Source organism: Oncorhynchus nerka, linkage group LG2 (assembly GCF_034236695.1).
Source record: "Oncorhynchus nerka isolate Pitt River linkage group LG2, Oner_Uvic_2.0, whole genome shotgun sequence".
Taxonomy (NCBI): domain Eukaryota; kingdom Metazoa; phylum Chordata; class Actinopteri; order Salmoniformes; family Salmonidae; genus Oncorhynchus; species Oncorhynchus nerka.
In genome coordinates, this window is record NC_088397.1 from 27595605 (window position 1) to 27617862 (window position 22258).

Here is a 22258-nt window from a genome sequence, read left to right on the forward strand (position 1 = left end):
ACCATCACTGTGTGTTCAATAAAGACATTAAAATGTATAATTGTTTGTGTGTTAGTAGTTTAAGCAGACTGTGTTTGTCTATTGTCGTGACTTAGATGAAGATCAGATCAAATTATGACCAATTTATGCAGAAATACAGGTAATTCTAAAGGGTTCACATACTTTTTCTTCCCACTGTATGTTAGTCACTTCAGATTTTGTATTTAGACTCATTACATCAGTCTTGAATGGTTTTTGCATTCAAATATAGCTGCACTGTACCTATAGATGCAAGTTAGCACATATTCTAAAACTAAAAATACTTCTCACTGTTTTCACTGATGGCACATAAAGAAAGATAGTCCCTACAGGATAGAGTGCCTGCTTTTTAATCCAACTGATATTGTTCTTTCTCATCTTGTGGACCCTGATCATTGCCGCTTGCAGCTATATTTTTTCCAAAATGTACAAATTGTCAACTTTCCCGACAATGATTTATCACCTGCACCTTGTACCTGCACCTGTTTTTCACCTTGACATTGAGCAAGGACACACGTTCATCAAATAGAAAACCACAGTGTAAAACAGCAGAATTCCATATCTGGTGAATTTCAAAATAGATATCTAACAAAGCTAAGCTACTTAACAGAATCGATGTTGTAAAAAAAAGAAGAAATATAAAAAAGGCAAGAAAATACGCACGCTTTGAGTCCTCTCGGGTTCCGTTCAACTTGTGGTCACAACGACAAAGCGAAAAAAAAAGGTTAGCGATTAGCTAGTCAGCTAATCCCTCGCATAACTCAGTCGCTGCACATTTCACAGGTTTATGAAGAAATGGAAATGTTCAGGGGACCGGTAAGCGAAAGACAATTGTATCTGAGATTGTACATAATATATGGTTTGTAGTTACAGTACAAGGAGCAAGTGGGAGGACACATGTCAGCCCCGAGTTGCTAGCTAACGGTAGTTACACGGAGACTAACAAAGTAAGTAACTGAGACTGTCAAAGGCTTTGGTAGGCACCTAGTAATTATGGTATGAATTAATCATTCTAGCCAGTTGCGTAATTTCAAGCAAACTAATTAACTAATTAGTTAATGGACTGAAAATAGGATTTCGTCAAATAAATAGTTAATAGTATTAAGCTATTTGGCTACTCAAAATCAATGGGGGGGGTCAGTGTTAGCTAGTTACGTCACTCCCACATGATTGACAGCTAGCCATGTAAACCATGATGAGAAGTGTGTGTGTGTGTGTGTGTGTGTGTGTGTGTGTGTGTGTGTCAACAACAACACAAACTCTCGCGTACTGTCACTCGTGCTGGTTATTTTGACGCCACCAAGCTACCAGTAGGGACTGTATGCAATTCAGTGAGGCAGTGTTACCATTAACTAGTCATTTTTGTAAGTTGTCTTGTGTCCAATGTTGTTTGCCGTATTCAATACAGGGCTGAATTTAGAAACGGATTTGGAGTTTTTCAAGTTGAATTATGCATCAGCATTGCCATGGACAAATCTCAGTGATGGAGTCCCAGAGGAAAAGGTATGCAGCTCCGAGGTAGGGTGTTGTCAATAAATGTTATGTGATCATCATATGACAATTCAGAATATTCTTCTGTTCTTCTGGGCATGTTTAATCTGGGTAGTTCAAAAACAATGCCTCCTCTATCTGTGTGGTTGTTCAGAATCCCTCAGACATGACTTGTCAATGTGTCTGTCTGTCTACTTCTGTATGTATTCTCCAGCTCTGGTGAGGACAGTTCAGGGGAGCGAGGTTCGCTCCACACCTGGAAGGGCTACTCCTGTAGTGTCACCCCAGAGAGAGTGCTCCTGTCCAGGCCTGTGCTGCAGGCTGCCCTGGGAACACGCCATGGGGTTCTATTGGTGGAGGGTGAGAGTCAATGGACAGTCTTTGATATATAAAGACATTTATTATTAGCCTGCTCGATCTATAATTAAAACAATTTATTTCGTTTGGGGTTTGTATACTGATCTACACATACTACTGCTAATCATTTCTAATAAATCCTCTTGTCTAATGACTTGAATGTTGTGATGTATTTAGGTGGGCAGGTGTACAGCTTTGGTGAGTTCCGATGGAAACAGAGCCAGGTCTCAGAGGTGGGCCCCCTGAAGCCCGTCCTAGAGAGCGCTCTCAGCGGCCAGTGCGTTGTCGCCGTGGCAGCGGGCAGCTTCCACAGCGGGGCGGTTACCGAGGACGGCGGGGTCCACATGTGGGGGGAGAACTCCTTCGGCCAGTGTGGCCTGTCCAGCCTCACTGTAGTCCCCAACCCTACTCCAGTGGCTGTCCTGGACCCCGACACCAGCCCCCCTCATACCATCCGGGTCCTGGAGCTGGCCTGCGGGGAGCAGCACTCCCTTGCTCTCTCTGCCCAGCACGAGGTGTGGGCCTGGGGCAGCGGCTGCCAGCTGGGCCTGGTCACTACCATCTTCCCCGTATGGAAGCCCCAGAAGGTGGAGCACCTGGCGGGCAGACACGTCCTTCAGGTGGCCTGTGGGGCCTTCCACAGCCTTGCCTTGGTGCGTTGCCTACCACCTCAGGAGGCCCGGCGGCCCCTGCCAGACAAGTGTGGCCAGTGCAACCAGCTGCTCTACACCATGACGGACAAGGAGGACCACGTCATTATCTCAGATAGTCATTACTGCCCCCTAGGGGTGGAGTTGCTGGCTGACGGAGAGGCCAGGCTGGAGCCTGGAAGGTCCCCTCCGCTCAGGCTCCGGGGCTCCCCTTCAGAGCCCCTCTCCTCTCATACCTCGGCCTCAGCGCCTGGTCTCCATCCCTCCATAACAGACCATACAGACTATGAGAGGAGGACAGTGGCACAGAATGGGGAAATCTTAACCACTACAGACTCTGACATCTCTGCTGCTGGGACAGACTCAGATCGAACTGTTGGCGGTGTGGGGGGTGCAGGGTCTCAGAACTCCCCCTACCCTGATGATCAGGCAGTGAAAGAATATCTCAAGAAACTGTCTGACACCTCATTGGCTGAGGAGACTGCCAAGATGACCATAGCAGGAGCAAGTTTTCAGGTTAGTACTGATGATTTGATGCTTTAAGCCTAAAGCTACCCATTTTTTTGCACACTTGGTGGGTGACATGCTGACTTTTTGGGGGTTTGAGGTGTTTGAAAAGTGACAATGAGCTGTCACGCTGTGTTTCCTGGGTCGTGTTCATTAAGGCACGCAAAGGTAAAACATTTTTGCTAAGGAAAACTAAAATGTGCTTTTCTTATAGGTCCAGGAAGTCTTCCTGTTTCTGTCAGTTTTCTTTTGTGTGGTGCCTAATGCACCCTGTGTTTGTTTCAGCCCCCAGCAGATAGCCTTGACCTCCTGACCTCTGACCTCCTCCCTGGGGTCATGCCAGTGACCACCAGCTCTGCCCTCAACAGCCTGGTCTCATCCTGTGCCTCCGCCGTGGCCGAGAGAGTGGTCTCCACCTGCGAGGCTCTGTCCCTGAAGAAGAGGATTAACTGCTACTACCCTGGGGTTGGGGGTGTAGCAGGAGCACCCGGTGGGGTGCCAGGAGGGTTTCCAGGGGGCCCCGCGGAGGAGCGGGTGCGTCTGGAGGAGTCTATGCAGGGGAAGAAGAGCTGCAGCACGGGGGATATCCGTGAGGAGGAGGCCGAGGGCCTGAGTCGACGTCTCTCTCTGCCTGGACTCCTCTCTCAGGGTAGATACGCTGTTCGTCTCTTATCCTCCACCTCTGCTCATCGCCTCTTATCCTTCTTATCTTCCTCCTATACTCTGATGTGTAAGTATGCGTGTGTGTCCCCGCTCATCCGGCCTGCGAACATATCAAACGTCCATCTGAACTACTGTACTATACAGTATGTTTTGGAATGCTGTGACGGCTGACCATTTTGTTTCAGTGTGGTGTTTCATGGCTCTTATGTGTTTGTGGACTACAGTCAGTGAACGGTGGTTTTTCTTCCGCGATTAAAGCGGAATATGAGGCCATATTAATGTGAGGACTTAACCAGAAGGGTTGCAGGAAGGAGAGGAGTGAGGAGAGGGTGAGAGAATAAGACTGAGAAGAAAGGAGCGAGAGTCCGTGAGATAGTGAGGGAAGGAGAGGGAGAGGGCAAGATGGCTGTGATAATCTCTTGAGAAACCCAGTCAGAGTGGTAGTGCCTGCAGTATCGGAGGAATCTTCTATTGTCATGTTGGTAGGGTGACAGCTGAACGGTAGGATTTGTCCCTAGCTAGCCGAGGGTGTCTTAAGGGGATTTGGGATATGCAAAAAACACGTTTGACACATGCGTATAATATACGCTTATATATGTCCTGTGAAATGGGACAAATCAAAATAAATTATTAGCTTCCTGCTGCAGCCAGGGAGGGGACAGACAGCTCACCGCTCCCCTCTCTTGGTGGCTCTCCTCTGGGCTGACAGATGGCTCTCTGTGGGGGACAGATGGCTCTCAGTGGGGGACAGGATGTCACAGTGGAAACGACCAACCCACGCCTCATCAGTGATGCCCTGGTCTGTCTGTCCTCATTAACACTCCCTCCCATATGCTTACTGTGGTACGGGACCTGGCTCTGGCTGGGCACAATGACTCATCATCAGGAGGATGCTGTGAGGCCTGTGTTTCTGGGTTATTGCAGAAGTGTTTTGTTTTTCACGAGTAGATGAAGATCACTCCGTGACTACACCAGTCATCCTGAGCATGTCTTTACAGTTGTTTACACTCACCTGTGGAACAGAGAGGACTTCATCCGTAACATTAGCTGCAGTTGACTGCCGTAACTGAACATGGCTTGAGAGGAAGCATAGAAAATGTGCCATTTAAGAAACATATCGGTCTGTCTCCGTCTGCAGTGTCCCCCAGGTTACTGCGGAGGGCCAGCCGGCCCAGGGTGCGAGCGGTGCCCCTCACCCCTGTGGGAGGGCTCCCAGAGGCGGGGGAGCTGCTCCCTTCCCTGCAGACCGAGGTGTGGAGCTGGGGGCGTGGTGAGGAGGGCCAGCTAGGCCACGGGGACAACCTCCCCAGGTCAGTGTCCACTCAACACCAATCACTGAGGGCTGGGGATGAGAACCATGATGATTGACAGTTGTGTTGACCAGTAAAGCATCAGAGTATGAGCGCTGAATCTGATCTAGGATCTGTTTGGCCTTTGAGATAAATAAGATTACATGGACAGGGATGACCTGCTCCTAGATTGGCACTCCTACTTTGAAATGCTTTGACCCTGGTTGTTGACTGATAGGTGTTTCTGACCTGCAGGCTGCAGCCACTGTGTATCAAGTGCCTGAGCAGTAAGGAGGTGGTGCTTGTGGCTGCTGGGGCACATCACTCCCTGGCCCTGACGGCACAGTCCCAGGTCAGGAACTACATTATCACTCCTCATGGGAAACTGAGTCGGAGGGATTCCTCCCAACTGTGTGAACATTTGTGTGTGTGTGTTTTCAAGGTCTTCTCCTGGGGTAGTAACAGCTCTGGCCAGCTAGGACACATGGCGTGTCCTACTACTATCCCTCGCCTTGCCAAGGTAAGATTGTGTTTCTTTAATTGTGGAAAAGGGTGCCCATGCAGTCATCTTTACCACACACTAACCCAGTGTTCCTCCTTTATTCATTTAGCAGCGATGCCGCCGTCGATGGGCAACGCGGGTGAATGGTGTTCTTTGCCACCCCCTCCCATGCTACCTTTGCATCCGCTGCTGAAAACAATCTTAGGAGAAACACTGCTAACCTAAACTCAATTAAAAAAAAGAAACGTCCCTTTTTCACGACCCTGTCTTTCAAAGAAAGATTTGTAAAAATCCAAATAACTTCACAGATCTTCATTGTAAAGGGTTTAAACACTATTTCCCTCCCATGCTTGTTTAATGAACCATAAACAATTAATGAACATGCAACTGTGGAACGGTCGTTAAGACACTAACCGCTTAGACGGTAGGCAATTAAGGTCACAGTTATGAAAACTTTGGACACTAAAGAGGCCTTTCTACTGACTGAAAAACACCAAAAGAAAGATGCCCAGGGTCCCTGCTCATCTGCGTGAACATGCCTTAGGCATGCTGCAAGGAGGCATGGGGACTGCAGATGTGGCCAGGGTAATAAATTGCAATGTCCGTACTGTCGCCTAAGACAGTGCTACAGGGAGACGGGATGGACAGCTGATTGTCCTCGCAGTGACAGACCACGTGTAACAACACCTGCACAGGATCGGTACATCCGGGCATCACACCTGCAGGACAGGTACATGATGACAACAACAACTGCCCGAGTTACACCTGGAACGCACAATCCCTCCTTCAGTGCTCAGACTGTCCGCAATGGGCTGAGAGAGGCTGGACTGAGGGCTTGTAGGCCTGTTGTCTGGTGAGGACCTGCCTTACATCACCAGCAACAACGTCGCCTATGGGCCCAAACCCGCTGTCGCTGGACCAGACAGAACTGGCAAAAAGTGCTCTTCACTGACGAGTCGCGGTTTTGTCTCACCAGGGGTGATGGTTGGATTCGCGTTTATCGTCGAAACAATGAGTGTTACACCGAGGCCTGTACTCTGGAGCGGGATGATTTGGAGGTGGAGGGTGCGTCATGGTCTGTGGCAGTGTGTCACAGCATCATTGGACTGAGCTTGTTGTCATTGCAGGCTATCTCAACGCTGTGTGTTACAGGGAAGACATCCTCCTCCCTCATGTGGTACCCTTCCTGCAGGCTCATCCTGACATGACCCTCCAGCATGACAATGCCACCAGCCATACTGCTTGTTCTGTGGGTTATTTCCGGCAGACAGGAATGTCAGTGTTCTGCTATGGCCAGTGAAGAGCCCGGATCTCAATCCCATTGAGCACGTCTGGTACCTGTTGAATCGGAGGGTGAGGGCTAGGGTCATTTCCCCCCCAGAAATGCCTGGGAACTTGCAGATGTCTTGGTGGAAGACTGGGGTAACATCTCACAGCAAGAACCAGCAAATCTAGTGCAGTCCATGAGGAAGAGATGCACAGTACTTAATGCAGGCCAGATACTGAATCTTACTTTTGATTTTGACGCCCCCCCCCCCCCCCCCCCATTGTTCAGGGACACATGATTCCATTTCTGTTACACTTGTTCAGTTTATGTCTCAGTTGTTGAATCTTATGGTCATACAAATATTTACACATGTTAAGTTTGCTGAAAATAAACTCAGTTGACAGTGAGAGGACGCTTCTTTTTTTGCTGAGTTTATATACCAACATGAATAAACTCTGCAGCGGCAATTAAAGCAACTCTCCATATGGTTGAACAATGATGGAACTTCTGCTCTGACCTGGAGCCAAGGCATGGCCCTGGGTACTTTTCAGCTTTCATTTAAATAACAATGGCTAACTGTGAACTTTAACACCTTCTCAAGAAGTGACGGTCTTGAATGATGCAGAGGTTGTTGATTCTGCTCGCCACAAGTCTCCTGATGGAAACAAGACTACATTAACAACATAAAACACAGGAGACCCCCTGGTGTGGGACTTAGTCTCAATGGGAAAGCACCCTCACCTGCTTATAGTGATCACAAATCATAGGACATTTTATGACTATTGAGTTTGTGCAGGACTGTTAGTATAAGCGTGAGTAGCTTTGGCGTGTGCGAGCCAGAACTGTTCATAGCTGCATTTCTCCTGTTTCTGTAGCACGAGGCAGCTTGATGTACAAGTCCATCCCCTGGACAGGACGCTAGTCTATCGCAGGGCCTTACCTCCAATCCATCCCCTTAATGCTGATTGCCAAGCAGAGACGCATCCGGTCCCATTTTTACAGTTTTTGGTATGACTTGACCGGGGATCGAACTCCCAACCTTCCAATCTCAGGGTGGACACTCAAACCACAAGGCCACCGAGTTGTAGAAACCTAGCACAACACAAATGTACAGTGATCTGCTCTGTTTGTCCCTGGTGTGACCCTGTAGCTGTCTGAGGGGATCCGTGTATGGGACGTGGGTGCGGGGGCGCAGCACACCCTCCTCCTGGCCGATGGGGACTGTTACCAGCCCATCCTTTACTATAGCGGACAGCAGGTCAGAGAGGCGGCTCAGGACGCACCCCAGGACCAGACAGAGGGGTACAGCTACACCCAGCAACCAGTGCTGCTCCCCTTCTGCATGAACGTGAGTAGTGGACAACACACACACACAGTGTACTGAACCCCTGCTGTGTTCCACTTTTTGTGTATTCAGCATCTGCTTTGTGATTTCAACTGACATATGACCCGATGGTGGTGCGTGTGTCTGTGGGTTTTGTCTATCCGTGTTTTAGCTGGGCTACGTGAGCGGTGTGTTTGCGGGGGGCCAGAGCTGCGTGGCGCTAGCCGACCGCAACGTCACGGGTTTCATCGCCAGCCTCCACGAGCTGGCTGCTGCCGAGAGGAAGTTCTACTGCAAGCTGAGCTCTGTGAAGAACCAAATCCTGCGACCCCTGTTGGACCTGGGTGAGAACTGCTACAGCTCCGCTGGACAGAGGCCATGGGTCAGAGGTTAGAGAGGGAGAGAGAGAAGGGCGAGTTTTATTTTCATGGTAACCAATGTCCAATCAAAGGGAAAGGGATTGGTCCGCATTCAAAAAGATCTGTCATGAAGCTTCCATTTTGTTAAATGTTATTATTAGTACAGACCTGTAACTTTTGGTTAACCATGTGCTGGACTAGAGTAAGTTGGTACGTTTCAGAGTAAACATTAGGTTGATTACCTCTTGGTTGTGTGTTTTTTTCACAGTGTTTTGTTAACAGGTGTGTGTTCTCCTTCTAACCCTCAGAGTCGTTGGGTACAGCCCTAGGCCCGGCGTCCACAGTGCTGCTACAGAGCCTGGCGAGGTGTTATTGCCGCCTGTGCCACCTCACTGGGCAGCACTCCGCCTTGCTCACCGCCAACCTGCGCCGCCGTCGGGAGGTGAAAAGCTTGGTTATGCTGGAGCACGCCAGCATCTTCCTGGACACGTACAATGAGTATGTACAGTTGTGTGTGTGTGCGCGCGCACACAATGTCTGACCCTCCCGCTGTCTGACATTTACTTCTTTACAAAAAGCACCTCTGTACTAGCTGCTGTGAGAAATGTCCCTCTTTTATTATTTGGTACATGTGTACATGTAGTTCTGCGTGTATAATGACCTCTCCTTCTCTCTTCCTCTTTCCGTTCCTTCCCCATCTTCATCCCTCCCTGCCAGGTACTGCTGCTCTGTGGGTAACTTCCTGGTGATGGGGGGCTTCCAAGCTCTGGCCAAGCCCTCGCTGTGAGCGTGTACACACACACACACACACACACACACACACACACAGTAGGACGTCTAGCAGCCTTAGCTTATTATCCTTACCATTTGCGGTGCTCATTATATGTTCATTATCTTTACCATTTACCTAAGCATGTCTGCTCATTATCCTTAACATTGACCCAAGCCTGTCTGCTCATTATCCTTAACATTGACCCAAGTCTGTGTGCTCATTATCCTTAACATTGACCCAAGCCTGTGTGCTCATTATCCTTAACATTGACCCAAGCCTGTGTGCTCATTATCCTTAACATTGACCCAAGCATGTGTGCTCATTATCCTTAACATTGACCCAAGCCTGTGTGCTCATTATCCTTAACATTGACCCAAGCCTGTGTGCTCATTATCCTTAACATTGACCCAAGCCTGTGTCAAGGGACAGCTGTTTGATGCCTAGTTGTTCTGCACACAATGAGACTTGGGAAGCTCCTGCAGGTTTAATTGGAAAGGGATAAGTCAAAGGATGAATTCTAAATCATTTTTATGGGCTCTTTTTAATTATGAAAACGGGTGGTTCGAGCCCTGAATGCTGATTGGCTGACAAAAATACCACATATACCACGGGTATGCCCAAAACATTTTTTCACTGTTGTAATTACATTGGTAACCAGTTTATAATAGCAATAAGGCACCTCAGGGGTTTGTGGTATATGGCCAATATACCACGGCTAAGGGCTGTATCCAGGCACTCTAAGAACAGCTCTAACCGTGTTATATTGGCCATATACCACATCCCTTCTGGCCTTATTGCTTAATTATAAACCAATGTGTTTCTTCATCAAGGCTTTAACCAAGAGTGACTGAATTACCCTTCTCATGCTTTTAACTGGAATGGTGAACAGTGAATTAAAACAGGACATCTTTCTTTTTCCATCTCTCCTCCCCTACACTCTCCTCCCTCCCATCTTCCCCTGCCCTCCATCTCCTCCTGCCCTCCATCCTCCCCCGCCACCCCCTCCACCATCTTCTGTTCCTCTGCTCAGAGATTTCTTTGGGAAGTGTCCAGAGCTGTTGCAGCGGCTGGCAGAGTCCAGCGAGGAGAACATTCCTCTGAGTGACCTGTTGGTGGCGCTCTTCTACCTGCCCATGAGACACCTTCACGAGTATGGCAGGCTGCTGCTCAAACTGGGAACCTGCTTCGAGGTGGTACGTGGAGGACCTAGGACCGGGGCCGTACACACACACACACACACACGCTCAACCACCTTCATACAAACTCTCCCTTTCGTGTGGGTGTCTCTCCATCCCTACAGAGCTCAGTGGACTACCAGAAGCTGCAGGACGGCTGCTCTAAGTTTGAGGCCCTGGCTCTTCATCTGAAGAGGAGGAGGAAGGAGGCAGAGTACACGTACCACTTCTGGAAGAGCTTCCCTGGCAAGATGACGGTCAGTGGCCTGGTCAGTTGGTTTGACCACAGTAATCAGAGCCAGATTCACACTATTGAGCCAATGCCAACCGCACTGTGCTCGCTCAGATATTTTATTTTCACGTTGTCCTTTCAAGCATGGTTCCGGAAACTATGGTGGATGTATAATCATCCCGGCAGAGCACAGCTTGGTTCGGTTTGACTCCATAGTGTGAAACGGGTAGAAGATCTTTTATTCAGCCCAATATCTCCAGTTTACCAACCTCTTATCCCATTTCACCTGGCCATCCTGTTCCAGGATTCCCTGCGTAAGCCCCCCCGGAGGCTGATCTGTGAGAGCAGTAACAAGGCCCTGACGCTACAGAACTCTGGAAGGTTCTCTGTCAACTGGTTCATCCTCTTCAATGATGCACTCGTCCACGCTCAGGTAAGCACAGCTCTTACAGCTGGCTCTTACAAAGGTGCCAATCTCTCTTTTCTTTCATTCACCCTCAGATTTGATATGAATATATCTGGTGTGTTGATTGACTCCTATCAAGTTGTGTGTTTGTCTTTGTCCTTGTCCTATCAGGGCGTGGTTCCCTATAAAAGCCTTGTAAGTATGCAGCAGCAGCCAGTGTACTGCCCCCTAGTCAATGCAGCGCCCCCGTGTGGCCAGGGCTTGGCTTAGGATGTAGGCTTCCTGTGGCGGCTCTTTAGGCACCTGCTGCCGGCCTGTAAACCACAAACATTGGCTTCACAGCTTGAAATAACACCCACACCAAAACACACCGTTTTTCTGATCTTCTTCATGTACGTATGGGTGTGCCAACTAACATCTGGCTGGAATAAGCCTCTCTGTTTTTGATTTCTTGAAGCTCACAGTGAAGAATGGCAGTTATTTACCTTCTCTGCCTTCTCCCTTTAACTAACCCAACTGCTCCTGAACATTAGGAGCCCCACAGCGAGTTCTGTACACCACTCTACAGTGAGCTGCTTCTCCTCAGCCGAGCCCGGTGTCCCCTGCCCTCTGATGCTAGCCCCAGGATACTGTGTGGAAAGCTGAACTGATACTTTGAATAACTAAGGCTCTCGGTAGTATATTGCCTACTTTTATGACATTGTAGTCATAGCAACACGTCGACTGCTTACAGGCGTAAATCTAAAAAGTTAAGTCTGACGTTATTGGGTCTTCCCGACGTGTGCGTCTTGGTTATCTAACTAAGATGCCTTTTTTGACCCGTTTTAATTTTTTGCTCTGTGGAGCCTTTAGTTATCATTACTCTGAAACCATGTGACACCACACGTGAGGATCGGCCGTCTCCGGTTCACTTCTCTCAAAACAGTTTCCTGTGATGTGCCGCTGTCTCTCTTAGTGTGCACCCACCTAGCTGTGTTTGATGACATAGTGTGCCTTTTTAGTCCCTGCGTGCTGTGTCTGTCGGCCTGCCTCGTGCCCTGTCGCCCTCGCCTCTCTGCTTGCTATGCAAGTTGGCATCTATTAGGTCATGTGACCTGTGTTTAGCTACAGTGCCCTGACTACTTCCTGACTGTTGAACCAGTGTACTGTATCTGTAGCTGAGTGTATCAGTATACTGATGTCTCTCTCTCTCTTCCCTCCCTCTCCTCCAGTTCTCCACCCACCATGTCTTCCCATTGGCCACACTGTGGGTCGAGCCCATCCCTGAGGAGAACACTGACCTGTGAGTCTATCCCCCTATCTGCCCAATTAGAGAGTTTAGCTGGTGTGTTATTGAGCACTTAGCTCATCGTTTCCCAAACCTGGTCATGCCCCCCGGATGCACGTTTTGTTTTTGCCCTAGCACTACACAGCTGATTCAACTTATCATCAAGCTTTGATAATTTGAATCAGCTGTGTAGTGTTAGGGCAAAAACCAAAACGTGCACCCCTTGGGGTCCCCAGGACCGAGTTTGGGGAAACGCTGGTTCCACTGAGCTGTGCTTTGTTCCATCCAGGTATGGACTGAAGGTGATCTCACCTGAGGAGACCTTCACCTTGCTGGCCTGTTCTTCCATGGAGAAGGTAGGCCACTAGCCAATAGCCAGGTCAGGTTACAAGTATGTAGTGTTTGTGTCTTTGTAGGTTCTTGTTAATCTGTCTAGTTGGGTTCAGTTTGTGGTGACAGACGGTGTAACAACTCATTCAGTTCAATTAAATGCACTTCAATATGACTATTAACAGGCCGTGTGTTCTCCAGGCCAAGTGGCTTCGCTCCATCAAGCAGGCGGTGGACCAGGCCATGAGTGGGGCGGGGCAGTCAGGCTCAGGGGCAGGGCAGAGGGCGGAGCCTCCCATCTCCCGGACTGCCTCCTACACCTTCTACAAGGACAGCCGTCTGAAGGAGGCCACCTACGAGGGCCGCTGGCTGGCCGGCAAGCCCAATGGGAGGTGGGTCTGGCTGGGGAAGGAGGGATGCAGGACCTGGTGCCTCTGGTTCCACTTCCATACAGTCACAATGAATTGAAAATTGTTGTTTCCAGGGGAATGGTGAAGTGGCTTGATGGGAGAATTTACACGGGGACGTTCAAGAACGGACTGGAGGATGGGTCAGTCAGTGTAAATCGATCAATAAATCAATGTATCAATCACCCTAGTCAGAAATAAAGGCATTTCTCATTGTTCTGCTGTTTGTTTATGGGTCGTAGTTTTGGAGATTACGTTATGCCCAGCAAGACGTTGAACCTGAACGACCACTATCAAGGCCACTGGAAAGAAGGGAAGATGCACGGCATCGGAACATACAAGTGAGTCTGTTTGCCTTTGTGACGAGTTCCAACATTATTTAAGAAAGGCCCTTGAGGTTAAAAATCACCCTTTTGTAAGCGTGACCTGGAGTTTGCGCGCTTGTCTATGTTTCTGCTGTGTAGCCTACCAATGTGACTGTCGTCTATGCAGGTATGCTACAGGTGAGTTGTACGAGGGCTCGTTCCAGGACAACATGCGTCACGGTCACGGGATGCTGCGCAGCGGCACGCTGAACTCCTCCTCCCCCAGCGTCTTCATCGGCCAATGGGTGCACGACAAGAAGACGGGCTACGGCGTCTTTGATGACATCACCAGGTAGTGGATCGCTCCAGCCCACCCTTTTCATACTGCAGCGCTAAACTGAGCTGGCCTGGTTACGCATCCAGCTAGCTCAGTACGGTTGGGGTTGGATTGATAGTGTGAAAAGGGTATTAGTGTCTCTGAAGTGCTGACGGTGTTACGTGGTGACCTGTGTTGTTCCGGTGTGTTCCGTCAGAGGAGAGAAGTACATGGGCATGTGGCAGGATGACCAGCGGCAGGGCACGGGCGTCATAGTAACCCAGTTTGGCCTGTACTACGAGGGAGCCTTCAACAACAACAAGATGCAGGTGATTTCCTGGGCAGTGGGGTTCTTCCTCCTGACGCTAGCTGAACGTTAGCACATTAGTTCCAAGATATTGGAAGAAAGGAAGATGATCACCTCTCCATTTGCTGTTTTTTTTTTCTTTTTTCTCGCTATCTCAGGGCACAGGGGTCTTGCTGTCTGAGGACAACACCACATATGAAGGAGAGTTCTCGGAGGACTGGACTCTCAACGGGAAGGTCGGTGAAAGAAGAGAGACACAAACAAGCCTGAACACTCTGTCTCTCACACACATCTTGCACTCGCACATATTTTCGCTTAGCCACATACGTTTGTGCAGACACATGTATAATACAGCACATTGCTCTCCCTAATCTCTCAGGGTGTGCTGACCATGGCTAATGGGGACTACTTTGAGGGCACCTTCACCGGGGAGTGGGGCTCCGGCCTGAAGGTCACCGGATCCTTCTTCAAACCCAACCTCTACGACTCAGACGGGGACAAGGGCCGCGCTGTGTACGTCTCTGTACCATTCAATGCCATTGGTTTTTAGCATGGTGGAGGATTAGCAGATTCAAAGATTTTAGTCTTGAGCTAAAAGTGGTTAAACAAAAAAAAGTATAAATAAATTGCAAGGCAATCTGTCCGCAGGAGATGATCCTGCTCTGTTTTTGCATCGAAGCCTTGAAAAAGTTTTGACAGTTTTGAAATGAACCCACAGTCAAGTGAACGTGTATGTGAACATAGAAATAGTCTATTTCCTTTTTATGTGTGTCTCCAGTAAGCTGGGGCGCCTGGCGGTGCGTCCGGAGGAGAAGTGGAGGGCAGTGTTTGAGGAGTGTTGGATGAGGCTGGGCTGTGAGGCCCCTGGCCAGGGAGAGAACCAGAGAGCCTGGGAGAACATCGCTGTAGCCCTGACCACCAGCAGGAGACAGCACAGAGACTGGTAGAGAGAACAGAGACCACACACACAGTACTTCCACCTCACACACACTCTCTCACACACACACACACACAGAGTACAGTTGTCTAAGTGGTATTGATGTGTGTTCCAGCCCGGAGATGAACCTGAGTCAGAGTCATAACAGAACTCTGGAGAGTCTGGAGTTCAACCCTCAGCAGCATGTTGGCCCTGTTACCATGGAGAAGTATGACCGTATCCGCCATTACCTCATCAAGGTGAGCCAACGACCCCAGGTGACTTCCTAACCCTCCTAATCCCCCTCAGCAAATGGACCCACGCACCAACGTGTCTGACAAGCAAAAATACCAGCACCCACTGTTTGACAAGCAAAATCCTTTTCAGTATGGTTTAATAATGATGATGATGATGATGATGAAGAAAAATGTCTGAGCCGTCGTCCTGAGGTGCCCCTGTTCATACTGATTTACTCTTTAGATCTAACATGATTTATCCTCATTGAGAAAACACCACAAAATAGGAATACTCTCACATTTAACCTTCACTGTCCCCCCCCCCTACCCCCCAGGCGTGTGACACGCCCCTGCACCCCCTGGGCAGGCTGATGGAGACCCTAGTGGCTGTCTACAGGATGACCTACGTGGGGGTGGGGGCCAACCGCCGCCTCCTACTGCAGGCTGTCAACGAGATCATGTCCTACCTGGCACGCATCTTCCAGCTCGTCAGGTGTGTGTATGTGGCCTAAAATGGTCAGATACTGTTTTTCAATTGTTTGAGCCTAGCCTGTTTTAACCTTTCAGGGCCACATGATCCCCTTTGGGATCAAGCCCCACCCCCCCTGAGCTGTAATGTGGCGCAGGGAACGCAAGAAATAATCCTAAAAATATTTAACCTCCACAGAATCGCTTGAAAAATGGCTCAAATGAAAGATAAAGAAGTTATTTATCTACCCAGCAAGTCAGATTTCTAAAATGTTTTACGGCGAAAACATAGCACATATTTATGTCCAACCACCACTGCATACATACCTCATTAGCTTAGCCAAGTAGGAAAAAATATGCAATCAACAAACGCAGGATTAAAAGAAAAATCATTTCACTAACCTTTTGAAATCTTCTTCAGATGACAGTAATATAACATGTTACACAGTACATTCATTTTTTTTTCAATAATATGCAATATATATCCATAAATCTCTGTTTACAATTATGCATCGTTCAAAAAATGCTACTGCAATGTCAGGAGAAATAAATAGCTCCGGCAGATAACGTCAGCTAACAAGGAATACACATCATAAACTTTGACTAAATATGCATGTTTTACATATGTATGGCAAGATAAACTTCTTCTAAATGCAATTGCTATGTTACAATTATTTTTAACGTTACATTTGGCGTTCACTAGGCTATAATAGAGAGTCGGCGCTCTCATTTAGCATGCTGACTCCTCTATCATGGAGTCGACAGAAACCCAAAATTAAGACGTAAATATTCCCTTACCATGGCTGTTCTTGCTTCAGAAGACGTGGAAGGGTTAATACTCACCAAGTTAGCGTTCAGTTTTCAAGTCTGTGTCTTTCCGTTCTCAAACTAGACACTTTTCGGTCGAAATGTATGCAAATTTCAAGTGGATGCGCACCAAAACGTCGAAAGTATACATTATATTTCGAGTAAACTTGTCAAACTATGTTTATAATTAAGCCTTAGCATGTTATAAAGGTCTACAGCAATCGTGAGGGCGAACAGATAAGCACACGTTGTTCAGTCTGTCCTGAGAGAAAGAGAGAGAAATTTCCCAGCTCCCATTGGTGAAACTTTTTTTTTGCGTCACCGGGACGTTTGGTCACGCTGAACGTCTCGTGAGCGCGCGATTCTCACAGTTACACGCCTCATCGAAAGCAGGCTTCACGCTGAAGACATAGAAAGTGTTTCCATGGTTATAGCTGTTTGGGAAGTGTGTATACGATGACGTCAAAGTGATGGCAACTTTTCCCATTACAAGAGAGACTTTGGGAGAATGCATGCCCTGAGACTTCTACTTTAGCTAGAGACAAAATTTAAACGGTTTTATAAGCTTTAGAGTGTTTCCTATTCGATAACAATTTTTATATGCATATATTAGCAACTTTTGACAAAAATTTATCATGGTTTATATGGGTGCCGAATTCCTCCAGAAGGGGCAGTATTCAGGCCTGTCCCTAAGAGGTTTAAGCCATGTACTGTATGTGTAATGTTTGTTGGTTTGTCTCTCAGGTTCCTGTTCCCAGATCTGCCTGAGGAGGGTGGAGTGATCCCTGAACCATCCTCTGACCCCCAGGACAAGAAGGATTCCAACTGCGCAGACACCCAGCTAGAATCCCCCAAACCTGGGTACGACCATAGCAAATCTTATGTAAAAGAGCATGTCACTGTTGTTTAAATACTCTTTTCTTCCAGAAGAGAAATATGTTAAGCCCCTGAATGTGTTGAATGATGTGTGTGTGGTTTCCCCAGGCGTGTAGTGAGTAGCTCCTCTCTGCTCCTGCCGGTGTTACTGCCTCGTCTCTACCCCCCTCTCTTCACCCTGTACGCCCTGGAGAAGGAGAGGGAGGACAACGTGTACTGGGAGTGTGTCCTCCGCCTCAACAAACAGCCAGACATGGCCCTGCTCGCCTTCCTCGGAGTGCAACAGTGAGTCTCTCTTGGACTGACCAATGAGGTTGGGAATGACTAGTAGTAGCCTCTTACAACCCTTCTGATCTCGCCGTCTTACATTCTGTTGAATCCGTGTTGCGAAACAGAATGTGAGGATAGTCGGGGCCTTTTTAATTTAGCCTCGTACAAGTTTTTTTCCGACCATGTAGCCTGACGGTCCTGACCTGGAAAAACTGTAGTTATAACATGTAAAAATGAATCTCTTTTTGCTTTCAGTAAGTTTTGGCCGGTTTCGGTTCCAGTGCTGGGGGAGAGGACAGAGGTATGACACTAAGTACACCCTCCTGTGGGTGAATTACAACATTACACCAAGTACATGTTAGATTGTCCTTACTGACAGTCTCTCTCCCCTTTTCTAGGTTGTGTCCAGCACAAAAGATGCCTGTTTTGCCTCGGCAACGGAGACCTTACAGCAGATCAGGTACGCTTTATCCAGAGCAGTACTATATCGTCATGAATGAATGAGTCTCATGCACTCTTAAGTTATGATATTGTGGTTTATACGTGGTCGTGTATTAAGACAGTTTGTTTTCAGCACAACGTTCACACCATCCGACAAGCTGCAGGTGATCCAGCTGACATTCGAGGAGATCACAAAGGAAGTGGTGTCATCACTGGAGGATAGCTTCCTGTGGTCCATGGACGACCTGTTTCCTGTGTTCCTCTACGTGGTGCTGCGCGCCCGGTGAGTCGACGAGAACACACACACACAAACGTCTCTTCCTCAGAGATGCACAGAAATCCAATTTTTCTTCAATTTTAGAATCAGAACTACACATTTATTTATAGTACCAGTCAAAAGTTTGGACACCTACTAATTCCAGCTTTTTTTCTTTATTCTTTTTACTAATTTCCACATCGTAGAATAATAGTGAAGAAATCAAATCTATTGGAGATTCTTCAAAGTAGCCACCCTTTACCTTGATGACAGCTTTTCACACTCGTGACATTCTCTCAACCAGCTGGAATGCATTTAAATTAACAGGTGTGCCTTGTTAATTTGTGGAATTTATTTCCTTAATGCATTTGAGACAATCATTTGTGTTGTGACAAGGTAGGGTTGGTATACAGAAGCCCTATTTGGTGAAAGACCAAGTCCATATTATGGCAAGAACAACTCAAATAAGCAAAGAGAAACAACAGTCTATAATTTCTTTAAGACATGAAGGTCAGTCAATCCTGATAATGTCAAGAACTTTGAAAGTTTCTTCAAGTGCAGTCACAAAAAACATTGAGTGTTATAATGAAACTGGCTCTCATGTGGACCGCCACAGGAAAGGAAGACCCATAGTTACCTGTGCTGCAGAGGATAAGTTCATTAGAGTACCAGCCTCAGAAATTGCAGCCCAAATAAATGCTTCAGAGTTCAAGGAACAGACACATCTCAACATCAACTGTTCAGAGGAGACCGCATGAATCAGGCCTTCATGGTCGAATTGCTGAAGAAGATACCACTACTAAAGAACACCAATAAGAAGAAGAGACTTGCTTGGGCCAAGAAACACAAGCAATGGACATTAGACCGGTGGAAATCTGTCCTTTGGTCTGAGTCCAAAGTTGAGATTTTTGGTTCCAACCCCCGTGTCTTTATGAGATGCAGGGTAGGTGAACTGATGATGCCAAGAGTATGCAAAGCTGTCATCAAGGCAAAGGTTGGCTACTTTGAAGAATCGCCATATAAACTATGTTTTGATTTGTTTAACACTTTTTTTGGGTTACTACATGATTCCATGTGTGTTATTTCATAGTTTTGATGTCTTCAGTATTATTCTACAATGTAGAAAATAGTAACAATAAAGAAAAACCCTTGAATGAGTAGGTGTGTCCAAACTTTTGACTGGTACTGTGTATGTGTGTTAACCAAGGCTGTGTTTCTCTTCAGGATCAGGAATCTGGGGTCAGAGGTGAGTCTGATAGAGGACTTGATGGACCCCTGTGTACAGCATGGAGAACACGGCATCATGTTCACCACTCTCAAGGTACACTCATAGCATACGTTCTATGGCAGATAGCATCCAAATGCAGGCACTCACACTCGTAACTTATTCAGATACTCATAACATATTCATGCGATCGAAGCACGCTTACACACACCGCTTCATAGGGAATAAATGAAGCTGTAACTGTCTATCATATATTCATTTTATTTCCCTCTGTTTGTCAGGCGTGTTACTATCAGATCCAGCATGAGAAGACCACATGAGAACCACAGAGAATCTCTGTACTGTATATTGCAGCAGCTCTGTAAAGTGGCAGTCAGACAGACAGCCGATTTTAGAGGGAAGGGATTGGAGAGGTTTTGAGTGATGCTGTGTCAGGGTTGTCACAGGAGGATCATGATGATTGACAGACAGGCTGCTGACTGTCCATCTGCTCCCCCGTAAGCAGGACCCCCTCCCCCTTTACATACACACATACACGGATGCATGCTCTTACACACACACACACACACACACACACACTACAAAGCTCCCCGCTCTAACCACTGCCTAATAGTGACCGTGTCATCAGGCTTAAACACCTACTTGATTGATCAGGTTGACCTCTGTAAAACCCTTGTTGTAAAACTGTTTTGGCAGTTTGGCCAGTTTATCTGTCAATAGGCTTTGTAACACCTTAGCCCCTGAATGAAGGAACCTTCTCCTTGTAGCCGTCTGGAATAGGGGCTTACTGTGATGTGGGCAGAGCCAGTGGAGTTTCAGCCTTATCGTGGACTGTTGTGAATATGACTGGCTATTTACTATTCACGCTGTATTAGTGGAAGAGATCGCTGCCTCTTTTGTCACCCAGCGCTGGTATTGAAATGGAAGTCTACGAAGAGAAACTTCAAATCCAAGTGAGACTCGCCCTTAGCATGGAGCCTGTCTAATAACAAGACGCCATCTTGTATGTATGAGGTGGCAACAAGTACGCGTCTCATGGCCACCTGTTGCTTCCATCGGACCTCAGCCCTCAAAGCACATGTTAGTTAATGGACCAACACAGTACGTCACATTGATGTCACTTAAAACAAGGAAAGAGTTGAACCGCCCAGATGCAGTGACGTCTGTGTACACCGAGCGCTAGCCTACGCTCACTCAGACCAACGCAAGTTGAAGTTGTTTTGTAGAATGTACACTCCATACAGTTTCGGTGTTCTTGTTGTATTCATTGTTCAGAACAATCTTGAATATACAGCTCTATTCAGGTGATTTGAAGACGTGAAGTTGGGTGGCGCTCTGTTTCTCATGTGATGCAGTTAAATGACAGCCAGCTAATGTGCACCTCACCTGCTGGCCGCTAAAACATTTCAATTCATACTGTATTATTTGTGTTTATAACCTCTCTGTTTGCACAATATTTATAATGCTACAAGGTGGTTCTTTCAGGTCACTTTGTCATTCTACACCAGAGCTAAAACCTCAGCCACCTACATGAAATGTTGACACTTGATGGGTAAACCCATATAAGAAGACTGTTTGTTTATTTTCTGTTATAAACCTTTTCCTGCAATATAGCTAATGTAATATTCATGTTTGTGGTTCTTCAAATCAGATTAAGACTTTTACTAGGAAGCAATATTGTTTATGCGTGTGTTTGGTGTGCTCCCTGTCATGCAGACAGACTTATGACAGTATGATGCAGTATTTGTACCTGCAAGGCAATCGCTACACTGAAGAAACTGTCTCTGTTCAGCTTGTTGGGGTCTGATCATGTTGTAATAGCAATATGATGGTTATACAGTGACATTGAAGTCTACCAAAAGAAATTCTTCCTGTTGAAGAATTATTAATGTGGAGAATAGAATTTGTCACAACTGTTATTGATTGTTTGATGGGACACGCAGTACATAAGAATCTATATTTTAAACAGAATTTGATTGTAACCTGGTATTTGGTTAATTCTTTATTCAGCTTGTTTGTAATTTGTATGGTCATGCCAAGGTTTACCTCCATTTTCCCCCCATAATTCCTTTGGAAAGGACTTTGATTATTTAACTGTATATTTGTTTACACCTAAAACACATGGCATGAGGTGCTGCATGATATAATATCTCTACAGTGTTTTACCCATAGACTGCATAACATACAGTTTGATCTATGAAGGAAGATCTGCCTGCTTGTTTTTATTTTTTATTTAAACTTTATTTAACTCCGTTAAGAACAAATTCTTATTTACAATAACAGCCGAACCCAGACGATGCCGCCCTATTGGACTCCCAATCACGGCCGTTTGTGATACAGCCTTGATTCAAACCAGGTTGCCTGTAGAGACACCTCTAGCACTGAGATGCAGTGCCCCAGTGTTCTCTGTATGTTGTCACATTTGTCCTTTTTAGGGGAATGATGTCAGCATTTTGTCTAATGTACATATCTTAATGTAAACAAAGGGCAATAAAGCCAACTGACAAAGTTCTCTTTGAATAAAATGTGCCTCTGTACTAGTTTGTCTTAAATTGTAAACCACATGGTCCTGTTACTTTGGTTTAATGGGTTAGATAGTTTTTCAACCACTCCACAAATGTCTTGTTAACTATAGTTTTGGCAAGTCGGTTAGGACATCTACTTTGTACATGACACAATTTTCCCAGCAATTGTTTAGACCAATTATTTCACTTCTAATTCACTGAATCACAATTCCAGTGGGTCAGAAGTTTACATACACGAAGGTGACTGCTTTTAAACAGCTTGGGAAATTCCAGAAAATGATGTCATGGCTTTAG

General features: G+C 46.9%; 1 protein-coding gene across 13 annotated transcripts; it reads left to right on the forward strand.

The window, feature by feature from the left end:
* The first annotated feature begins 501 nt into the window (after positions 1-501).
* Positions 502-21976, forward strand: LOC115133519 (alsin-like). 13 transcript variants are annotated; one of them, XM_065025444.1, is made up of 35 exons: positions 502-965; positions 1427-1536; positions 1724-1869; positions 2044-3032; positions 3309-3672; positions 4825-4996; positions 5231-5327; positions 5418-5495; positions 7895-8092; positions 8241-8457; positions 8736-8925; positions 9145-9210; positions 10230-10392; positions 10500-10643; positions 10911-11039; positions 11184-11207; positions 12224-12294; positions 12569-12635; positions 12811-13001; positions 13094-13159; positions 13259-13357; positions 13509-13673; positions 13855-13966; positions 14103-14180; positions 14324-14457; positions 14723-14887; positions 14997-15120; positions 15432-15589; positions 17116-17232; positions 17356-17532; positions 17773-17818; positions 17916-17977; positions 18092-18241; positions 19439-19535; positions 19721-21976. In XM_065025444.1, the coding sequence occupies exons 2-35, from the start codon at positions 1469-1471 to the stop codon at positions 19757-19759; spliced, it is 5163 nt and encodes a 1720-aa protein (XP_064881516.1). In that variant the 5' UTR covers positions 502-965; positions 1427-1468; the 3' UTR covers positions 19760-21976. The 13 variants fall into 13 exon arrangements, with proteins under 13 accessions (XP_064881516.1, XP_064881513.1, XP_064881514.1 ...); XM_065025442.1 differs by having other exon boundaries at positions 503-834; XM_065025441.1 differs by having other exon boundaries at positions 502-1536.
* The last annotated feature ends 282 nt before the right edge of the window (positions 21977-22258 follow it).

Bases quoted from the DNA above. Each gene is read 5' to 3' on its own strand.
- LOC115133519 (XM_065025441.1), top strand. From the start codon at position 1,469: ATGCATCAGCATTGCCATGGACAAATCTCAGTGATGGAGTCCCAGAGG. The intron at 9,211-10,229 runs GTGAGCGTGTAC...TCCTCTGCTCAG, and splicing joins GCTCTGGCCAAGCCCTCGCT to AGATTTCTTTGGGAAGTGTC. The intron at 14,458-14,722 runs GTACGTCTCTGT...GTGTGTCTCCAG, and splicing joins GGGGACAAGGGCCGCGCTGT to TAAGCTGGGGCGCCTGGCGG.